The sequence below is a fragment of the Monosiga brevicollis genome, genomic scaffold (genome assembly GCF_000002865.3).
Source record: "Monosiga brevicollis MX1 MONBRscaffold_42 genomic scaffold, whole genome shotgun sequence".
In the NCBI taxonomy this organism is placed as follows: domain Eukaryota; class Choanoflagellata; order Craspedida; family Salpingoecidae; genus Monosiga; species Monosiga brevicollis.
Genome location: NW_001865079.1, coordinates 80110 through 98718, shown reverse-complemented (window position 1 = coordinate 98718; position 18609 = coordinate 80110). Strand labels below are relative to the sequence as shown.

At 54.9% G+C, this 18609-nt stretch overlaps 7 protein-coding genes across 7 annotated transcripts in view; 3 read left to right on the top strand and 4 right to left on the bottom strand.

Annotated features, from left to right (window-relative positions):
• Nucleotides 1-178: 178 nt before the first annotated feature.
• Nucleotides 179-2736, bottom strand: MONBRDRAFT_12628 (uncharacterized protein; the record flags this gene model as incomplete). The annotated part of the gene is made up of 2 exons (XM_001750479.1): nucleotides 179-2458; nucleotides 2548-2736. The coding sequence occupies 2 exons, from the start codon at nucleotides 2734-2736 to the stop codon at nucleotides 179-181; spliced, it is 2469 nt and encodes an 822-aa protein (XP_001750531.1).
• A 1285-nt stretch (nucleotides 2737-4021) lies between these two features.
• MONBRDRAFT_12627 (uncharacterized protein) lies at nucleotides 4022-4648 on the bottom strand (the record flags this gene model as incomplete). Its single annotated transcript, XM_001750478.1, has 1 exon — nucleotides 4022-4648. The coding sequence occupies one exon, from the start codon at nucleotides 4646-4648 to the stop codon at nucleotides 4022-4024; it is 627 nt and encodes a 208-aa protein (XP_001750530.1).
• Nucleotides 4649-8545: 3897 nt separating this feature from the next.
• On the top strand, nucleotides 8546-11588 carry MONBRDRAFT_30035 (uncharacterized protein; the record flags this gene model as incomplete). Its single annotated transcript, XM_001750506.1, has 9 exons — nucleotides 8546-8605; nucleotides 8718-8771; nucleotides 9009-9050; nucleotides 9202-9372; nucleotides 9469-9521; nucleotides 9984-10046; nucleotides 10200-10265; nucleotides 10358-10443; nucleotides 10527-11588. Coding segments are annotated over 9 exons (1657 nt in total), but the record flags the coding sequence as incomplete, so codon positions are not given.
• Nucleotides 11589-11698: 110 nt separating this feature from the next.
• Nucleotides 11699-12520, top strand: MONBRDRAFT_30034 (uncharacterized protein; the record flags this gene model as incomplete). Its single annotated transcript, XM_001750505.1, has 1 exon — nucleotides 11699-12520. The coding sequence occupies one exon, from the start codon at nucleotides 11699-11701 to the stop codon at nucleotides 12518-12520; it is 822 nt and encodes a 273-aa protein (XP_001750557.1).
• Nucleotides 12521-12856: 336 nt separating this feature from the next.
• Nucleotides 12857-15478, bottom strand: MONBRDRAFT_39193 (uncharacterized protein). Its single transcript, XM_001750477.1, has 8 exons — nucleotides 15284-15478; nucleotides 15091-15164; nucleotides 14730-14922; nucleotides 14408-14590; nucleotides 13956-14323; nucleotides 13501-13851; nucleotides 13310-13400; nucleotides 12857-13192 (listed from the first exon to the last, which is right to left on the bottom strand). The coding sequence occupies exons 1-8, from the start codon at nucleotides 15432-15434 to the stop codon at nucleotides 13113-13115; spliced, it is 1491 nt and encodes a 496-aa protein (XP_001750529.1). The 5' UTR covers nucleotides 15435-15478; the 3' UTR covers nucleotides 12857-13112.
• A 223-nt stretch (nucleotides 15479-15701) lies between these two features.
• Nucleotides 15702-18053, bottom strand: MONBRDRAFT_12623 (uncharacterized protein; the record flags this gene model as incomplete). Its single annotated transcript, XM_001750476.1, has 5 exons — nucleotides 15702-16172; nucleotides 16348-16633; nucleotides 17158-17699; nucleotides 17796-17875; nucleotides 17996-18053. The coding sequence occupies 5 exons, from the start codon at nucleotides 18051-18053 to the stop codon at nucleotides 15702-15704; spliced, it is 1437 nt and encodes a 478-aa protein (XP_001750528.1).
• A 479-nt stretch (nucleotides 18054-18532) lies between these two features.
• MONBRDRAFT_39192 (uncharacterized protein) overlaps nucleotides 18533-18609 on the top strand; it is a gene marked incomplete at its 3' end in the record, with an annotated part of 1618 nt that continues 1541 nt past the window's right edge. Inside the window, exon 1 of the mRNA XM_001750504.2 lies at nucleotides 18533-18544. Within this exon, the coding sequence (XP_001750556.1) occupies nucleotides 18542-18544 (3 nt within the window). The 5' untranslated portion in view covers nucleotides 18533-18541. The remainder of the gene's footprint in view (nucleotides 18545-18609) is intronic.

The window sequence follows — 18609 nt, the reverse complement described above, 5'->3', positions numbered from 1 at the left end:
TGTGCTGTGCAACAGCCTTCCCTATCGCTGCAAACGCTTCAACATGTGTGCCATAGCCCCTGTGGCTTGACATCATGTCCTTCGCCCACGCAACGGCAACAGAGGGGCACATCAGAAGAGAAAAAAAAAGGTCTGGCGTTCAAGAATAAAATGCTTTGAGTCGATAAAAGGGCGCTCTCTAAGGCTGAGCCTCGATGGTCAAGCCGGCTATTGGTCGAACATACAAGGCAAGGCCACGCGCAGCACTGGGCACTCTCAACACGGCCAGGCGTCGCAGCGTCTCGGCCGGATTCAAGTCTGGCTCGCCTGCCGCAGAGGCCAAACGCAGCTGATAAGCCAAGGCTTGTCCATCCAACTGGAGAGCTGGCGGCAAGGTGAAGCACCACTCTGGTGGCGAGCGCGTCGCTGCCTCACTGAGAGCGAGCGTGCAGGTGTGGTGCGCAGCTCGCCACAACAGTGCCGGCGCCTCATCTGCAACCTCGGGCAGTCCGTAAGCATTGAGCTGCCGCACGTCCAGCAGTTCTGCCTCCTCCAAGCGCACCTCGTTCCAGTGAGCCCACACAGCTCGAGGCACGGGCTGCAGATCCAGATGAACTGCTGCCGGGACTACGGCGACCCGGGGACACATGGCTTGCAGCTGCTGTACCAGGTGCAAGGCTTCAGTGCGTACCTGGCCAGACAATTCCCACACATCGGCAGCCACGAGATCCCATGCTACATCAAGAGTTCCCGCCGAAGCGGCAGTGCTTGGTGCGTGGACATGAAAGTCAGCCCAGGCTTCGCTGGCGGCAATAACGCACATCCCCACCTCGGTCTCAGCCAAAGGCAGCAGGTGCCAAACAACGTGGGCGTGCGCGGGCCGCTGAGAGAGCCACTGTTGGCGAGCGTGGAGTGGCCAGGTGCTTTGCCCATCCCAGACAATGGCCACAGCTAAAACGACAGTTCTCTCTGCGAGTTGGCTTGCCAAAAGGCCGGGGGGCGGCGCATCACCTGATGCCCGTATCAAAGCACGCTGCACGTCACGGCTCATCCAGTCTTGGTAAGCTTGATCGTTGAGAGCGAGCAGATCATGTTCACCCATGGGTATTTGTGGGGTGGCAGCCAGTGGGCGTGCTGCTTGCTGGGAGATGCGCCAATTGATTGCAACTTGACTGGGCAGAATGGCCACGTCTAGCTCGATGGGCGCACCCTGGCTCGAATTTGTGTGTGGCGCGCTCGGTGTTGAGCTGGTATGCGCGTCCTGAGGAGCAAGTCGGGACCCTGAAGGTACTAGTGGATAGTAGGCCACGTCCCAGCAAAGTGAAGGTGATGCCTCGTGTGGTGCACCTGGGAGGGGGTGGGGGCTCGCTGCCAGCCAAAGTGCCGGCTTGTCGCCGGCAGCGCCGCACAGCCGCACTTGCCAAGTTAGGGCAACAAAGTAGGCACGTGAATCGCCGTCCAAGTGAGTGGTGGGAAGAGTCACGCGCAAGTCTATCCGGGGTTGCACTCGTGTTAAATCAAGTTCATAATCAGGCCAGATAAAAGAGCAGTCGTGTCGGACGTGGGGACTCTCGAACCAGTCCCAACGCACGCACGAGTAGCTGTCCGCAAGGGTGGGGACAATAGCGGTGGGCGCCGGTAGGGGCGGTGCATGGCAACGCCGGCTGGTGACAGGATCATGCACAAGAGTCAAGCCCAAGCAGGCCGCTTCGGGGATGAACATACAGCCCGGGGCCGCAAGATGATTCCGTGCATGGTCGAGCACGGGTACTATCTGCTCGCCGAGCAGGCCAGCATCCATCAGCTCGGTGAGAATGAGATCAAAGCCCGAAGCAGGGATCAGTGTCTGGGAGTGCGGTGCAGCGGTGGCTTGCTGCGGCAACGCTGAAAGCGGCACGGGCATGCCTCGTTGCAGCGTAGTTGAGTGGCATTCAAGAACGGTGATACAGTGGGAGCGTTGGTGGCGAGCGACACACTGGCGAGCCACATCGGCAAGAAGGACGTTCATTTCGCACGCAAAGACGTGCTGCGCGCCAGCAACAGAGGCATAGAGACTCAACAAGCCTGTACCAGCACCAATGTCTAAGACGACGGGTGCACGGCCGTAATGTGCTCTGAAGCGCTCAATGGCCCGGCGAATGGCCTGCTGATATCGCCGGTTCCGCAGGGTATCGTTTACCATGGGAAAGTGCCAGCGGTCAATCGCCCGAGAGCGCAGATAATCAAGCGTGGCTTCGAGTTGATGGCGCTCAGCTCGGGTGGCTGGTCGATGCAGTGCTGCGTGCAGGGCAGCAAAGGCGGCGCGCGGACGTGCCGCGGCCATGTACACGTGTGCAGCATCACAGACAGCAGCGGGAACGGGCAGCATGCGCAGCGCATTGTCGTATATCCAGCATGCACTAGCGGCTCGATCTGTGTCCAAGAGCTCCCAGGCGTACGTACGCACGGCAGTGGCAGCCTCCAGAGCAAGATCAGGTTCCTACAGGGTTAGGGGTTCATTGACCACCATGGTGAGGCCGACCCCCTCTGCATCCTTGGGGGGCGATTGAAATAATATTGTTCTCGTACCTGAATTGCGGTAGGCACCTGACCAATGTACGTGAGAAAGAGCTGGGCTGCCCGCTCAGCCTGGTGAGCCAAGAGCGCCGCACGGGCTGAGGCCAAAACGGCCTTTGAGCCCGAACCTCCCTTCGCAGCAGCAGCAGCAGCAGCAGCAGCAGCAGCAGCACGACCACTAGTCTCCGACGGAGCGGCCATGCTTGCCCGAGCCGAGTTCGCGTAACGGCTAGTTTATTTTTGTGCCACTGCAACAACACATTTATGCAACACCAATTGTCAACACAAAGATAATTGTCAGACGTTAATCTCGTTTTGGTTTGGAAGGAAGTCACACACCTTACAAACGAGAAAATTCGCTGGCGCTTGTGTTAAAGGTTATGGATGCGGCTGATGTCAGACGTTTCCTTCAATGGAAAGTCACGCTTGTCAGACGATTTTAAACGAACCAGACGTGTTGATGCACCGGGAGGGTGCAAGATAGAACTGGCTACTGCTGCGAGGGACTGAGAAGACTTTGTTTGGCCTCGGTAGCCTCGTGAATAGCAGGTACAGGCAACTCTTGGCAGCTGCGCTTGCTCGACGGTTCAGCCTAAACGGCCAGCCGTTTTTTTTTCTCTCTCGCTCGGTCGCTCGGTCGCTCGATCGCTTGAGGTCCACTGGCGCTGGTGGCTATAGCTGATCAAACCTTCTACGCCACATCTGGATGGCAGGGTCCTTGGCAATCGATGGATAAGAGGGGAAGCCACACAGCACCAATTGGTTTCCGCGTCTTGTTTCTTTGCCACCCCCAGGCAGAGAGCATGAGCACTCGCGCCGCAATAATCAATCCACCGCACTCTGCGCGCTCAAACTTTTCTGACATTGACATGTGTCGTAGACAAAAACAGTCTTACAAGCAATAATCTAAAAAAGCAGTCCGGTCAGCTTGAACGTTAACACAGTTTAATGTTGACCTGACGCTGAAGCTCCCTCTGAACGTCTTGGTGTTGCTCGCTCAGGGAGACATTTGGTTCGTTAACTTGGCTGCAACTAACCTGCGCGGAAAGACCTGACGGTGGAGCGGGGCGACATTTGGTTTGTTAACTTGACTGCAACCAACCTGCGCTCATCGACCTGACGGTGGATCGGGGCGACATTTGGTTTGCAGACTCGTCTTCAGTCAAACCGTGCCAATCGACCTGACGGTGGAGCGGCGACATTTACATTTTTTTTTCTGAGCTACCCACCCTTACCCTCAAACCGACTGAGCACGATCCATCACTCTCCCTGCCTTTTTTTTGCTTCTCTCGCGCCTACGCAGCGCTTCCCTTTGATGCCAGTTCCCCTGTTTGCATTGTAACACAAGTCTCGTCGCCCCGCTCCCCACCATCTACACCACACTGCCTTTCCTCGCCCATCGCCCCTCGTCGGCTTTACCCTCCTTGTTTCCGCCCTGGCTCCAAGTGGCATTTTTCTTGTTCCCGTGAACATTGGACCAAGCTCTTCAAGTCTGTCCAGCCTCGCTCACCGAGAACAAGCTGCTTACTGACGACCATATCTTCATCTTGCCCTTTCTGCCCACCTTCTTCAAGACCGACAACCATGCCTTATCAATCGATCCATGACTTGAGCGAGCAGCAGATGCAAGCGCTTCTGACCGTGCTCCTCGTTGCCACTGGTCCGAGTGCGTCTTTTCTTGTTCCTCTCCGCCAAAAAAATTTCCTCTTTCCCGCTCGTCCAATACCCGCCCATCTCGTTCTGCCGTGTCCGAGCTGACGTCACGCACCGATGACTTACAAATTTGATAGGCCAAGGCAGTGGTGCTCTGCGGCGTTTGAAGTTGCTTGACAACGTGTGGCTCGAGAAAAATGATCAGCTTTCGCTTGGCCCGTTCAGCCTCTTGCCAAGCGCATTTGAACCTCTTCCCCATGAAACCATCAGCCTTCAAGGCGAACAGCACGGCCGCCCGGTTGACGGCCGCACCCACACCAACAGTGGCCTGCGGACTGCCTGTCTGAATTTTCTCCAGCGCATTCGTCGGCTGGCAACTGGCAACTTGCCTTGCCCTTGCCTTCGCGAGTCTGAGGCTCCATGCGATTGCGACACTCAAGGCGTATGTTGCACGCACCATTGTTCAGTTGTAGGATTTTTCAAAGTGCTCACGACTCATGTTTTAGCTGTGCCAACGAATGCTGAACATGTATCTGTGCCTGCCTCAGTGGAGAATCATCGCAAGTAAGGCCATGTGTTTTTGAAGTCTTGGGCATCAGCTGTTGGCTAATCCCGTCTTGATATGTTTTTGGGCTGTGCTGCAGAATATGCGAGCGCCAATGACATTAAAATGCATCTCCGAGGCGCACTTGATATCAACAACCACTATCTGGCCCCTCAAGGGGAAGGGGATGTTCTTCGCGAGCAGCTCGACTGGGCTAACAACCACTTGCAATATCACTGGTTGCTCTTGAGGCCCCATGGTGACCGAGGTTTCGTTGTCCGGCGCTGCTCTGCCTTGGTGTGGCAGGACGTACCCAATTTGTCTCATGAAGTACTCGTTTCGGAAAACCTTCCCGACATCGATCTGACACATTTTAACATTAAAGAGTTTGTCCTTCTAGCCGATGTTGACTTGCAACAGTCAGCATTTGGTGTTGAAAACAACGATGTCGATTTTTATGTCGCTACCAGCGCTGCAAACCCAGACGCCGATGCTCCGCCAGCAGGTCTGAATGCAAACTTGCTGAATGACCGGCAAGCTGCAATGCCTGACTTACGTGTTGGTCGACCGGGTCCTGTCGATGATCTGATCGACTCGAGTGATGATTTGTCGGGTACTGTGCCTGACTTGAGTATTGTTTTGTCGGGTGGTATGGATCTTCTGCCTGACTTGAGTGATGATTTGTCGGGTACTGTGCCTGACTTGAGTATTGTTTTGTCGGGTGGTATGAATGATCTGCCTGACTTGAGTGATGATTTGTCGGGTACTGTGCCTGACTTGAGTATTGTTTTGTCGGGTGGTATGAATGATCTGCCTGACTTGAGTGATGATTTGTCGGGTACTGTGCCTGACTTGAGTATTGTTTTGTCGGGTGGTATGAATGATCTGCCTGACTTGAGTGATGATTTGTCGGGTACTGTGCCTGACTTGAGTATTGTTTTGTCGGGTGGTATGGATCTTCTGCCTGACTTGAGTGATGATTTGTCGGGTACTGTGCCTGACTTGAGTATTGTTTTGTCGGGTGGTATGAATGATCTGCCTGACTTGAGTGATGATTTGTCGGGTACTGTGCCTGACTTGAGTATTGTTTTGTCGGGTGGTATGGATCATCTGCCTGACTTGAGTGATGGTTTGTCGAGTGCCGCGGATTTTCATGACTTGCTTGCGTGATGATGCTCTGAAACATCCGCATTTGCAACCTTCGATTTGTTATCCGCTGCTTGCTCCAGGCAACCCCCACCCCCTTTTAAACCAGAGCACGCTCGCAATTTCATCCCGTACTTCGTGGCCGGTGATGAGTCGGGTGTGTGCGTCCTCTTGGTCTCGTCTCTGTGTGTATGGGCTTGGAAAAAAACAAAGAAATTGGCCTCGAGCTCTTCGACTGTGAAAGTCCGTTTGCTTTTTTGATGTGTGTTCGCGACAATCGATGTTTGAGCTTCGGTATCAGCAATCAAGACAAGTGCTGTTGATTCCACATTCATGCGTGTTCGCTTTTGACAGGCACACTGAAGCAAAGTGATCCTCACAGAGGAAGAAACCGGCGGGGATTGTCCACATCATTTACACACCAGCAAGGGTTGCGAGACGAGGGAGCCTGGCATAGGCGAGCACAGCCCGGCTAGTGGCATGCTTGGATGTTGCCCTGCGCAGCCCAGGGGTCCAGGAGAAGCCAGTGTCTTCTGTCCCAGAATCACCACTGTCTTCTGTCCTGGAATTACCACTGGGTACTGTCGTGTGCGCGTCTTGAGAGCTCTGTGAATTGGTGTGGACAATCTCAGGTTGAGCTGCTTCCAGTAAAATGTCTGGGCCAGGGCCACAGGAAATTGGAAGTGTCATTTTGCCTGGATCTGCATATGCATCATTATGTTGTTGCGCCAGCGGGGATACTTTCTCGGGTGTCTGCGCGCGCCGTCGGGCGCGGGACAGTTTGATATGGGGATAGCGACAGGTTTTGCTACACATTCAATCATTGTAGCGCAGAATCACGGAAATGGAAATGGAAAGACGTGTGAGGGACCAGGGAGAAGAGCAACAGGGGAGAGGGAAAGGACGCGCAGACAAAAACAAGGATAGAGTTGCTGGCTCATGCCAGTCGGTAGAAGCGGGAAAGCTTACCCAAAGGAACACGCGCCGCTGATGATAAAGTCCTGACAAGCAATCACATGCACCTGCCGACAGGCATGTCCGAGATCGCAAAACCCTACCAAAAAGTCCTGAGGCACAAGACACAAGCAGCAGAAGGTGTCTCAGGAAGATGCAAGATGGGGCCGCTCTTTGGAACAGAACCCACAGTACCATTGCAATCCCTTTGTCAAAGGCGGTGCGGGCCCGAAAAAACATACCTGGCAGAAGGGAGCTTGTGGGGCGACTCGCACATGGGCATAGCGGCAGTTGGGGCGCGAGCAGACGCCATCTTGATGAAAGCGGCAATGCGGCTGATTCCCGGGAACAATCTGGTGGGATAAATCACACCGACCATCACACTGGTCGGTCAGATAGCGTGGGCACAGGGCCAGCTTTGCCTTGTCGTGGCGAAAAGGGCAATTGGCACCAGCTCGACATTTGCCCAGGCTGTGTTCATCAGGTGAACACGAGGTCCGATCGAATACAAAAAAAAAAAAAATCAATCACACAGCATGTCAGTAAATATGAAGACAAGTAGCCAGAGCAGAACAAGCACAGCCGGGGTCATAAAAGAAGAAAAAAAAAAAAAAACAGCAGTGATAGATGCATTTGCGCAAGGCAGGCGCTTGTGCTGAGACGCAAGTCACGGCCTTGAGGGCTTGAAAACATGGCTGAGGTTTGCACACTTGTGTCGCTCACCGAGTAAAGAACAAGCACAGCGACGGCTCGGACTGCCCGGCAGTCGCATGTTGGTTACGTGCAGCTGGCACGGCTGTCGCTGAGGCAGTTGGCCTGCTTCCATCCGCATCAATGGGGGGATGCCACGCACCACGCCTCGCCTGCGGTTCGACAATCACCAAACCTATGTCAGCCGCGGACCCAAATTCATGTGTACCAGACCTGGGCTCACCTGCGAAACAGTCCCGCTATCAAAGGAGATGACGAAAGCAGGTTGACCTAGCTGCCCCGCTGCCCATTGCATACCCGATCCCCACCCCCGACCCCGCACCCCGCGACCCCCTTGACCCCCGCGACTTCGGCCTCGACTCCGACCTCGCCCTCGCCCTCGTCCGCGTCCTCGCATCGTCGTGTGTGTGTGTGTGTGTGTGTGTGTGTGTGTGTGTGTGTGGAAATGATGACAATACCTGTAAATGATGACAATTTGCAAAGTATTGTCATCCTTTTTAAGTTGTCATCATTTTTGTGTGACTTATGTTGTGCGCCCGTGTCTCTTCTCTGGATTTGGTTCTGATATCTTGACCATCTCTGGTTTTAGCTTTGCGTTTGTATGTGATCTTTTTGCTCATTTCTCTATCTCTCTTAGCTCGCTCACTTCAACTCTCACACACACTCTCTCTCTGCGTCGTCTCTCACTGGACGAGCGGTAGTCGCGGTTGAGGGTCGGCGCGGGACGCGCGGGGGGGAGGCGGTCGCCTGCTTTTTTGAATGCTATCGCCATTCCAAACGCCAGTCTTGACTGCCTCGGTTTGCCTCTGCACGGCTCCTCGTGTGGGCTGCTGGACGGAGTGCTTTTGAACAAGGTGGAGGGCTTTTTTTGGCCTGTTTCTGTGGTACGTGGATGCGCGTCTCACGCCTCACGGCACACCCGCCCCGAGCCGGGTTTGCTCTGCCCTGCTCCGGCCTGAACTCAACTGACATGTCATGCATCATGCATAAAGACCAAGCAACATGTTTGACGGCAAAGCCAAGCGCCAGAAAAACATTTCCCTGGGCGGCGCGCGCCGGACGGTACGACTTGACGCTCGGATGAAATGTCGGCCAGTTTGACGTGGCAGCTCATCTCACATTCCAAACGGGCACCTGGGGTGCAAAACCCCCACCTCCTTCCAATTCCTTGCAGAAAGAGCGTGGTGCTATTATGCACCAAGCTGCTGCTGCTCGCCAACAACGCCATGTACGTGTGTTTTTACGAAACGACCGCTGCCCGTGTCTCGACGCCGCACGCGAGCTCAAGTTCACCACGACAACTGCTTCTCGTGCTGCCAGGAGGAGCGAAGGCGGCAGGAAGCTGCAGTTACCCTGCAGTGCGCGTGGCGTGCTCGCCAAGACCGACGAGAATACGTATGTGTCACCAACTCCTGGCGGCCCCACCTCATGCCTTCAGACCAAAATTCACCCCCCACCTCGGTAGGCCCGCCGTCGCCGCGAACGGTGCCTCCTGTCCCTTCAAGCAGTACGTACCAGCGCAGTCGGCGCTTGCCGCGCTGCGAGCCAAACCGCTCTTTAGGCATTTGAAAGCCAGATACCCTCGCAGCGTGACCCGCCTTCCATCCATCCACTTACCATTACATGCCGTATGTATGTGCGTGTGGGTTTGTCCATAGGGCTCGCTGGCTTGCGTCGTTGATCTGGCCGGCTTGCCCTCAACGCTGCTGCCGCCCACGGAACCAAGTGATTACGTCAAAGTGGCGGCGTTCTTGTGTCAAAAGGCTGCTCCGCTTCACGAGGCTGCCACAAGCGGCCTCGGCCCGGGCGCTACCTGCCCAGCTATCGAAGTGCGTGCATGTGCCCCATTGACCGTCGTCTTTGCCTGCCCTGACTCGAAACTCAATTGTCCGTGATAACTTTGTTGTGCAAATACGCCCCACCAGGCCATAGTCTTTCGTCAACGCCTCTTTCAGGCCACGCTTATTCTCCTCAATCAGTATGTTGCTCACCAGCCCCAGCTCAAAGATGCCTGCCCTCTTGTCGCTAACCTGTTTTCCTGTTCACGGCAGGCATGCAGCCACGGGCAACAATGCCTTACTCCTCATGGCCTGTGTTTTGGGGCTCAATGTTGTGGTACGCACCTTGGGTGATGTCGTGGCGCACATCCCTCGTACGGCACATCTCACGGTGCTTTTCTCTCGGGACAGCTGGAACAGGGTTATCAAGCCACCTTGTCCTCGAGCGAGTCCACCACCCTCGTACAACGACTTGTAAAATCCCACCACACACTCTCCGGAGGCCAGCAGCAAATGCTTGCACAAATTGCTCGCCTTGTGCTTCGGGTCGTCAGGTATTCAGACGAGCTTGCCAGGGCCTTTCTGCAAGGCCTTTCGACACGGATTTGCACCCGTCTCCCCTCACCCTGCGCTTTTCTCACGGCTGCCCGTGCATTGCCTAGCTCGTCGGACCTCCACCTTCGTCTCTACCTAGACTTTTTCGATGCCGAGAGTCAAACAGCCAGGTATGTTTTTGCCCGTCTCAGTGTCTGTCTGGTTTTCTTATTTATTATTATTATTATTTTTTTTTTTTTTTTTTTTCATAAAAATTGTGCGAAGCAAAAATGAATACTTGAGGGCTTGCAACTCTCAACGCTTGCATTTGCCTCACGCCGTAGAGTGCCAGATCTTCTGACCGACGCCATGATCAAGACGTTGGTTAGCCAGTTTGCACAGGCACCACCGTACGTAACCAATTTCTGCCACAAACGCTGCTGATCTTGCTTCCAAGCAGTCAAGCTCACTTAATCCCTGTATGCCTTTGCGTGGCGTGTAGGGCCACGGGCCCGTGGCAACTCTTGAATGACGCCAATAAACTGGCTGCATTTGGTTTGCTGCTCCTCAAGTCTGTCCGCTGTCAAGGTGAATCCATCGTTCAAGCCTCGGGTGCCCATCTCTCCTCCTGGAAGCGATGTGACTCATTAGCCTCACGTACTTCGTTGCAGACGGTGGACTCGCCAATGCTGCACAAATTTTGCCCTTGCTGGCGACGACCATTGGCGCCCTGATGCGCATGCTGGGTCTCCGCGATGTCCTTGAGCCCAAGTCTCAAAGACCAGCCCGCTCAGAAGGCGCGGCGGACAGCAGCAGTGACGACGATAGTGATTCCGAGGCAGAGAGCGACGCAGAGGACGAAGCCAAGCGCACACGCACTGTCCCCAGTGCCGTGGCGCTTGTCAATGCATTGCTCACTGCGGATGAGGTGACGCGTCTGGATGCGATTGCTGCCAACTGTGATCAGTATGATGCGTTTGCCGCCGTGATTCACGGTGCACTACGGCTCTGTCCCACCGAGGCCATTCTGGTGCGCTCGCTTCATCAGCTCGCCAGTAAGCCCCAATTCTTGGCCAGTCTAGCCCAGCGCGTGCTGAACCTGCTGGCCCCCTCCCCAGGCAGCTCCGATGACGCACTGCTCCCGGTCCTTGACATCTTTTTCCGTGCCGCTGGCTACGATCTGGCCATTGTGCCCAATGATAAACTTGGTACCTACCTGGAAAGCGTATACACGCGAACCACCTTTGTGCAACTCATCAAGAATGTGCTGAGCTACACGGTCTCGGCACTCCTGAGTGGTCAAACAAGTCGAGTTCTGACAAACGTCGTTGCCCCGCTGCTCAAGCAACTACAGCAGCGGACACATGGTATTTCGTGGATGGGTGACGAGCTTTGGCTTGTGCCGCGCGTCAGCGGGCCGCTGCAGGCTCTCAACCCACGCGCTCTGCTCGACTTTCTCTCCTCCCATGGCCGAAACGTGCCCGCGGGGGTGGATGCTACAGCAGGCAACGTCTTGTTGCACACGCCTTTTGTGGTACCCTTCCTGGATCGAGCTCACCTGTTTCAGGTCATGGTGGGCTTGGACACGGTACCGGTGTTTGAACGTCACCCGGTCCGCATCAGCCGCGAAACCCCTTACGCGGATGCATTTTCGGCACTGAGTGCCATGTCGGGCAAGGAGCAGATCCAGGTGACCATTACCAAAGACGGCTTACCCGAAGCTGGCGTGGATGGTGGCGGCCTCTTCCGTGAATTCTTGCAGCTGATCTGTCGGGAGGGCTTTGATCCGACCCGAGGGTTTTTCCTGGAGTCCAGCTCCCGTGAGTTGTACCCCAATCCGGATATGCCCCTGCTTGATCCGGACGCAGACCGGCACTACAAATTCTTGGGTACCATTGTTGGACGAGCTTTGCGGGCCGAGATGCTGGTTGATTTGACGTTTTGTAACTTTTTCCTCACCCAAATCCTGGGCGGGCGCGTTTCGCTGAACGAACTGCGAGACCTGGACGCCGAGCTCTATCAAAACCTGGTGCAGGTCAAGGACTATGCTGGCGACGTATCTGAGCTTGATCTGACCTTTACAGTCGCGGGCTCCGAGGTGACAGGACACCGCCTTTACAATCTTGTGCCAGACGGTGCAAACGTGGCCGTGACCAATGAGAACCGCATTCGCTATGTCTACCACATGGCCGATTTTTATCTGCGCCGGCGTACCCGCCAACAAATTGTTGCATTCCAACAGGGCTTGGAACAGGCGGTACCTGCTGCGCTGCTGCGTCTCTTTGCCCCAGCCGAGTTGCGTAAGCTGATCCGAGGCGAGAAGCAAGTGATTGATGTGGAGGAGTTTCGACGCCACGTCGTGTACAACGGCTTCAGGGCTGATGATGTGCCCATTCAACTCTTCTGGTCGGTGGTGCATGAGATGGACAACGATGCACGTGAGCAGCTGCTGCGCTTCATCACAAGTTGCCCACGCCCGCCCATTCTGGGGTTCCAAGCCATGCATCCGCGAATTGCCATTGCCAACAGCCAGGATCCCTCGCGTCTGCCGTCGGCTGCAACCTGCATGAACCTACTCAAGCTTCCACCTTACACGTCACGCGAGATTCTGAAGGATCGGCTGTACAAAGCTATTTACGAAACGGAGGGTTTTGGGCTGAGCTGAGCGCATCAAGCGGCAACTTTGTTGACCTTTTATAATTGACTAGAAAAATTCGAAATCTATCAATGCATCATGTCAAATGAAGCTGAAAATTTCAAGACACCTGAATCAAAAACGAAAGGCCGTAAAGTTTCTAAAATCGATCAGATGCAGCACAACCGCTGAGAAACAGGTAACATGACACTGCGACTTGAGGCCTAGGAAGAATTAAAATTGAGCAGGAGACAAACCTTGCGCTCGTTTTGAAAGAAAAAAAAAAAAAAAAAAAAAAAAAAGGGGGAAGAAATTTCGAGTTTTCTCCACCGGTTGTGATGGCGTAAACTGAACTGCCTAGGGTTTCTCAATGGTTATCAATTCTTTCTGTATAAAACGCATTGCTTTTGCTCAAGCGGAAGTCAAGGCGGCACACGACAACTGGGTTGCTGAGTAACGGCAGATGCCGTGGTGATGAAGAGAGCCGAGAGACTGGAACATGCGGGGTGGGAGAGCAAAAACCTCGACATGGCCGCCAAAAAGGGGTGAAAACAGGGCGGGTCAAGACAGACACAACATTGGACATGCAGGCCAGGGGTCATGGCACACGAGCTAACGCGTTTTAGCGCTTCAGCTGGACACTGGCAAAAGAGAGGATGACCTTGCAATCATCGCTTTGGTTGATGAGGCCGTATTTGTTGTCTAAACACCGTCCACATGTGATGAGAGACCTGCCCGTGGGAACAGGCAGCAGCAGCGCGCGCGCTAGTATCCAAACTGAATCCCCACTCGACTCATATGGTCTCCCGATCAACGTACTGGGCGGAACGAAAAAAGTGCCTCCTGGGCCCAAGGTGATTTTGCTCTCGTTGACGGTGGCTTGGACCACGCCGGAAAGGACGGAGAATAGCTATACGGTCCAGCGTGTCAGATGCAGGTTGACAAAAGTATGTGCGCATGAGAAAGCCAGGCGGTGCATTGAATCAGGCTCAGGCTGGTCAATAGCTCACCATAAAGTTGTTGGTGCTGCTCACTTCTCCCTTGGAGGCACCAAAGTCAAGTTCGAGCATGCCGCTCGACCAGCCACAGGTACGGTCTTGAAAGTTTTTGCTGTACTTGAGACCTGGGTTCTTGGGGGTGGAGGCCCATTGTTGCATGGCATAGGTCATGGCCACCTTCAATGGTACCGTCTCATCTGGCTTGTCGGACGTGTAATCGATCACCGGGATCTCAGGTGATTCGAGCACGCGCACATCCATGGGATTGAGTTCGCCCCGAGGGCGCTTGGGCGTAACGACGGGGGTGCGGGACCCAGCAGCCATTTTCTCGGCCTTGGTCAGTTTTCGCTTTGTCCTGCGCATCTGAGGAGAAGAGATTGGCAAAGATTGGGGATGCAGGCAGTTGTCAGCACATGTTGCAAAAAGTGCCGTGGACTAGATTCAGGACAGATGTCTAAACAACATACTCGTTTGTGTTCGACGGCGGGCGTCGGCTTGGTCAGAACATCTGCAATAGTCATGGTTCCAGTACGATGGCCATCCACCTCATCTGCGTCGGTAGATAGCAAAAACGATGTCGCGATGGCAATGTTAGTGAGCGGGTTCGGGCGCGTCAGCCAGCACAGTGTCATGCTGGCCATAAAACGGCACGGAAGGGGAGGTGGCCCAAGTTGGTCGAGCGTACGAGGCACGTAGATGGGTTTTTCACCCTTCCAAAAGCGGGTGGGTGGAATGCGTTTGCGCTGGGGTCGACCCTCAGCGTGTGGCTCAAGGATGTTCATGACGTTGATGTCCATGCCCCGTGCCCGTGGCGCCCGTTTGGCAGAAGCTTTGGCTGTACCGGCAAGATGGCGGCAGTCACGAGCGTGAGGCGCTGAAGCGATTTGGAGGTGATGGCCGCGCGATGGCCAAACCTCACCTGCAGATGGCGCGGTTGCGCCTTCTTCCTCCGCGTTATCTGTTTGCGAGCTCTCGGCGGGGGCCGGGGAAGCTTCAGCTGCGGCACTTTGATGGCTCGCATTGGTTGGGGTGGCGTCGCCGCCATCAAAGTCGATTGCTTGCACTGGCGTCTGAGCCCCCGGAGTCGGTGCGTCATCAAAATCTAAAAAGAGAGACAAGGCATAGACATTGTGTCAGGTGCGTGTGTATTGTGCTTTTGGCAGCTTAAACCATGTCCACTCTCAGATTGGCACCGGGCCCACCAACAAAAGCAGGCAGGGGTAAGGAGCAGGGCGCCTGACCTGGCGGGGGCACTTCGGGTGTCATGGGGGTGCCAGGGGCTAGGCTGGTACGCTTCGAGCTGCGCTTGATACTGGACATGGCAGGGCTGGGCTTGTGCAAAGACTGAGGTGTCTTATTGCCTTGGCGAGAAAGGGGAGAGGAGACGGCCGGCGTCGAGGTGACTCGAGAGATTGGACCCTTCTTTCCCAGCGTCTGATCGGAGAGCGGCACGGGGTGTGAATACGTCAATGAGGCAGTGTGTGCGTGTGCACGTGCGTGTGTGTCAGAGATGGAAAGTTCAAGTCAAGGGGGCAGATGCATCAAGGTGAAGGCGATGCGGGAGAGTAAAGCACGGCATACGCGCAGGGCAAACAGGCTTACGGCTCGGGTCGAGGGGGGAGCAGTGGACACGGGGGAGGGGAGGTCTTGGCTATCCTCCAAGTCGTCCACGGGTTCTAAAAGGTTCAAAGCACAACGTTCAAAGTGGCATGAGCAAGTGGACCACGGGTTGCCGGCCTCAAAGGCTTGTCTGCCCCTGATCGAGGTTCAACGGCGCGCGCGCGCGCGCGAGTACCTGAGCGGTCGCTGAAAAAGTCATCCATGTCGTACGAGCCATCACTCTTGCGCTTGGCATCGCGGGGTGCACGATGACCAGCCGACAAGCCAATCAACTCTGGTCCCAGGGTCTCCTGCACCCGGCGCCGACTAGTACGACGCGCCGACATTGTGACTGGCTGCCGTTTCAACGCCACACACTCAGACGCGAGAGAGAGAGAGAGAGAGAGAGAGAGAGAGAGAGAGAGAGAGAGAGAGAGAGAGAGAGAGAGAGAGAGAGAGAGAGAGAAAATGAATTTGAAACGATGAAATTTTTGGCGCGAAATTTTAAAACTGAAATGTGTGACAGATCTACACTTGTGTGCCAGTCATCTCAAAACACCTCTGGAAATTAAAAAACCTCATCAAGAGGGTGTAAGCGTGTTTTCGATGCTGCGTCATAAGACAGACAAGTCAGTCTTTAGGGGAGCACCGGGGGTGGACTGTCGGACGTAGTTGAGATGGCCAACGCAGGCTGCCCGTTGGTCACGGAGCTTGGCTTCAGGGCTGCGTTCGGGGCCCACTAGGTGGAGGGCCTTGCTCACGAAACTGGGGAGCATGACGCCCGCATCGCTCTGCTCGACGTGCGTGCAGTGCTCAACCATGGCGACGGCTTTGGGGCCAGTGGCGGTGATCAGACTGCTGAGGGCACTGCGCATCCGAGGCACGCTGGCATGCCAAGAGCCCGAGTAAATGACGGTAGTTGGAACGGCACGCGCACGCGAGGCCAAAAAGTTGACGCCATCAAGACGGCCGGCGGCGGCCTTGTGCTGCGGTGAGCAGTCCTCAGTAAAGTCGTCTTGGGCCTGTCCCGCCAGCAAAAGACGGCGCAAACCCGTTGGTCCCCAATCCATGGCCGGGTCAATCACCTGGAAGTTTAGGCATGACAGTCCCGGATTGAGTCCAAAGCACACCTTTTCCAGCGCGGCACCAAAAATGGCAACGAATGCTATACAAACGATGCGAGAGAAAGAGACCAGGAACGACAAGAAAAGAAAAAAAAAAAAAAACAAGGAAAAAAAAACGAGAGGCAAAAGGACGTACGAGGCAGCCTTGAATGGCACCTTCAGGCATCATATCCGAGTAGGCCAAAGCTTGTGCCGTCACCCCACCAAAGCTGTGGCCAGATACAATGACTTTGCTTGTGTCGCACTGGGCCAGGATCGGGTGTTCCTTGCTGCGCACTGTGTCAGCCATCAGGTGAGAGGTCTGTGCAAATTTAGTAAGTGTGCGCGCGCAGCGTTGCTTTGGTGAGTCAAAACGCACCCCAGTCGACAAGTTGACGCATTTCACGTAGTCGCAGCCAGCACTTGAGTCGACGCTGGTAGATCTGATCGGGAAGCGGTGCTGTCCACATCATCACACACGGGGGATGCAATCAAGCACAGGACAATGACGAGAGTCAGCAGTCATCGCCCTTGCGGGATAGGTTCCTCTCTTGTCGAGAAAGCAGAAAGCTGAAAAAACAAACCAAAACCAAAAACCAAAAGCCAAAACCAACAACAGAGGCGAGGGGCTGGCGAGCGATCCAACGACTCTGGGTGCATGGCTACGATGGTACCTACGCAGTTGCTCGACCGACGTGTCATATGGAATCCAATCCCCCTTTGAAGTTCGCGTGATGCCAGCGCTACCATCCGTGTGTTCAACACACACACAAATGGCTCTGCGAGTTGCAAGGGTCACGGTCAAGGTGAATGGAATGGCCAAGGTGGAAGAGTTCAAACACACTCTCGAGAACAGAACGCTTGGAAAGAAGATGGCAAAGCCCTGGAAAAACATAAGTGCATTTGTGCGGTAACATGGGAGGGCATGGGTAGGACAGATGGAGGAGAGATTGGCATTGGCACATACCCGCGGCTGACGAGTTCGCTGATTGTGCCCAGGTACATGGTGCTCGAAGCGCCATTGCCGTGGGAGAAGATGATGATGGGGCCATCCCGCACGCTGGGTGGGGCATCACCCAAGGCGAAATTGGTTTCAACGTGTGTCCAATAGTCAAGGATCCAGCCGAAATATCGCTGGACGACAGCCGGGGCGCCGTACTGGACAAACCCATGGCACTCAGCCACGTCATCCTTGAATGGCATCCGGGGCAGCGCAGCATGCGCCGCCTGATCAATCGGGCTGAAAATCCGTACCAGCATCGGGCCCTCTGCATGTTCGTTCGATTTGAGTGAGCTTCGTTGAGCAGGGTGTTTTGAATGCGGGTCGCGCCTTGCAAATTGCGAGAGTGAGGTGCGGGCAGCCTGCTCACCAGGACCGGGGACAAAGGTGAGGGTGCACTGCTGGTGTTGGTGGGGCCCCTCTGGGTCTGGCAGGCGTGGCATTGGCCAGATGTAGAGCACGAAGAGCGCATGCAAGATTGCAGCACCCAGGTAGATGGTTAGTCCGGCCTGCCAAAGTCGAGCGCATACACGTGCAAGCACGCGGCGTTGTTGTCAGTGCGCGCGAGCAGCAGGTTCACGGCTGGCGGTCCAAAGTCAGCGTACCTCGGGCCAAGCAGCGGTGGCGGCTCCTAGCGCCGCCATGGCAGGGGCGGACCGATAGCCGCGCCAAACGGTCCAGCCAGCTACCAAACAGGGAACAGTCGACCCAAAGTGTCAAGCAAAGTGTACGACTGGTGTGTTGGAGCCATTTTGCCAAAAACGACAGCCACCTATACAACTTGCACAATTGCGGCACCACTTACCCAACGCATACCCAGCTGCCATCAGCGCTGGCAGCTGCTGATCAAACCCCCAGGCCATCTCCGTTACCCACCACCACATGATCGTTCTGCCGTTCTGGAAAAAAAAAACAAAACTCTGCGCTGCCACTTTTTTTTTTTTTTTTCGAAAAAAGTCCGCAGCCGGCGCACGAGAAAAATGCCGGCGAACGTAGTGAGCATACTCAAAATATGCACGATTCTCAATGGTTTTGGTCTGTATAAGTCGAAGCAAATTTATAGAGATTTTGACAAGTTGTTGTCTTCATTGGATTGTCAGATAAAGTTGCTGATACGTATGTCTGGAGAAAGAGAGAGAGGTTGTGCTTGGAGAAAGTTTTAAGAGGGAGAGGGAGCTGAAGGCAAAAGAGAGAGCGATAAAAGTGCGAATTCAGAGAGAAACAGAGAGAGAGACACTTTGAGAGAAAATTTAAGAGAACGCCACCAGCACCCACACGCGATCTCTTTTATAAAAGCACATGTGTGTGCGCTGACGTTCAATTTCTTTTCGATTTGACCGACACCGGCATCATGGTACGTCCGGGTGTACCGGGGGGGGGGGGGGGGGGCAATCCCCCGGGGCCCTTCTTGGGTTTGCA

What these genes read in the sequence shown, in the direction of transcription:
- MONBRDRAFT_39193 (XM_001750477.1), bottom strand. Translation starts at nt 15,434, where the DNA reads ATGTCGGCGCGTCGTACTAGTCGGCGCCGGGTGCAGGAGACCCTGGGA. An exon ending in CCGCCGTCGAACACAAACGA is followed by an intron (nt 13,852 to 13,955) that starts GTATGTTGTTTA and finishes TCTTCTCCTCAG; the next exon opens with ATGCGCAGGACAAAGCGAAA. An exon ending in CACTTTTTTCGTTCCGCCCA is followed by an intron (nt 13,193 to 13,309) that starts GTACGTTGATCG and finishes GACGGTGTTTAG; the next exon opens with ACAACAAATACGGCCTCATC.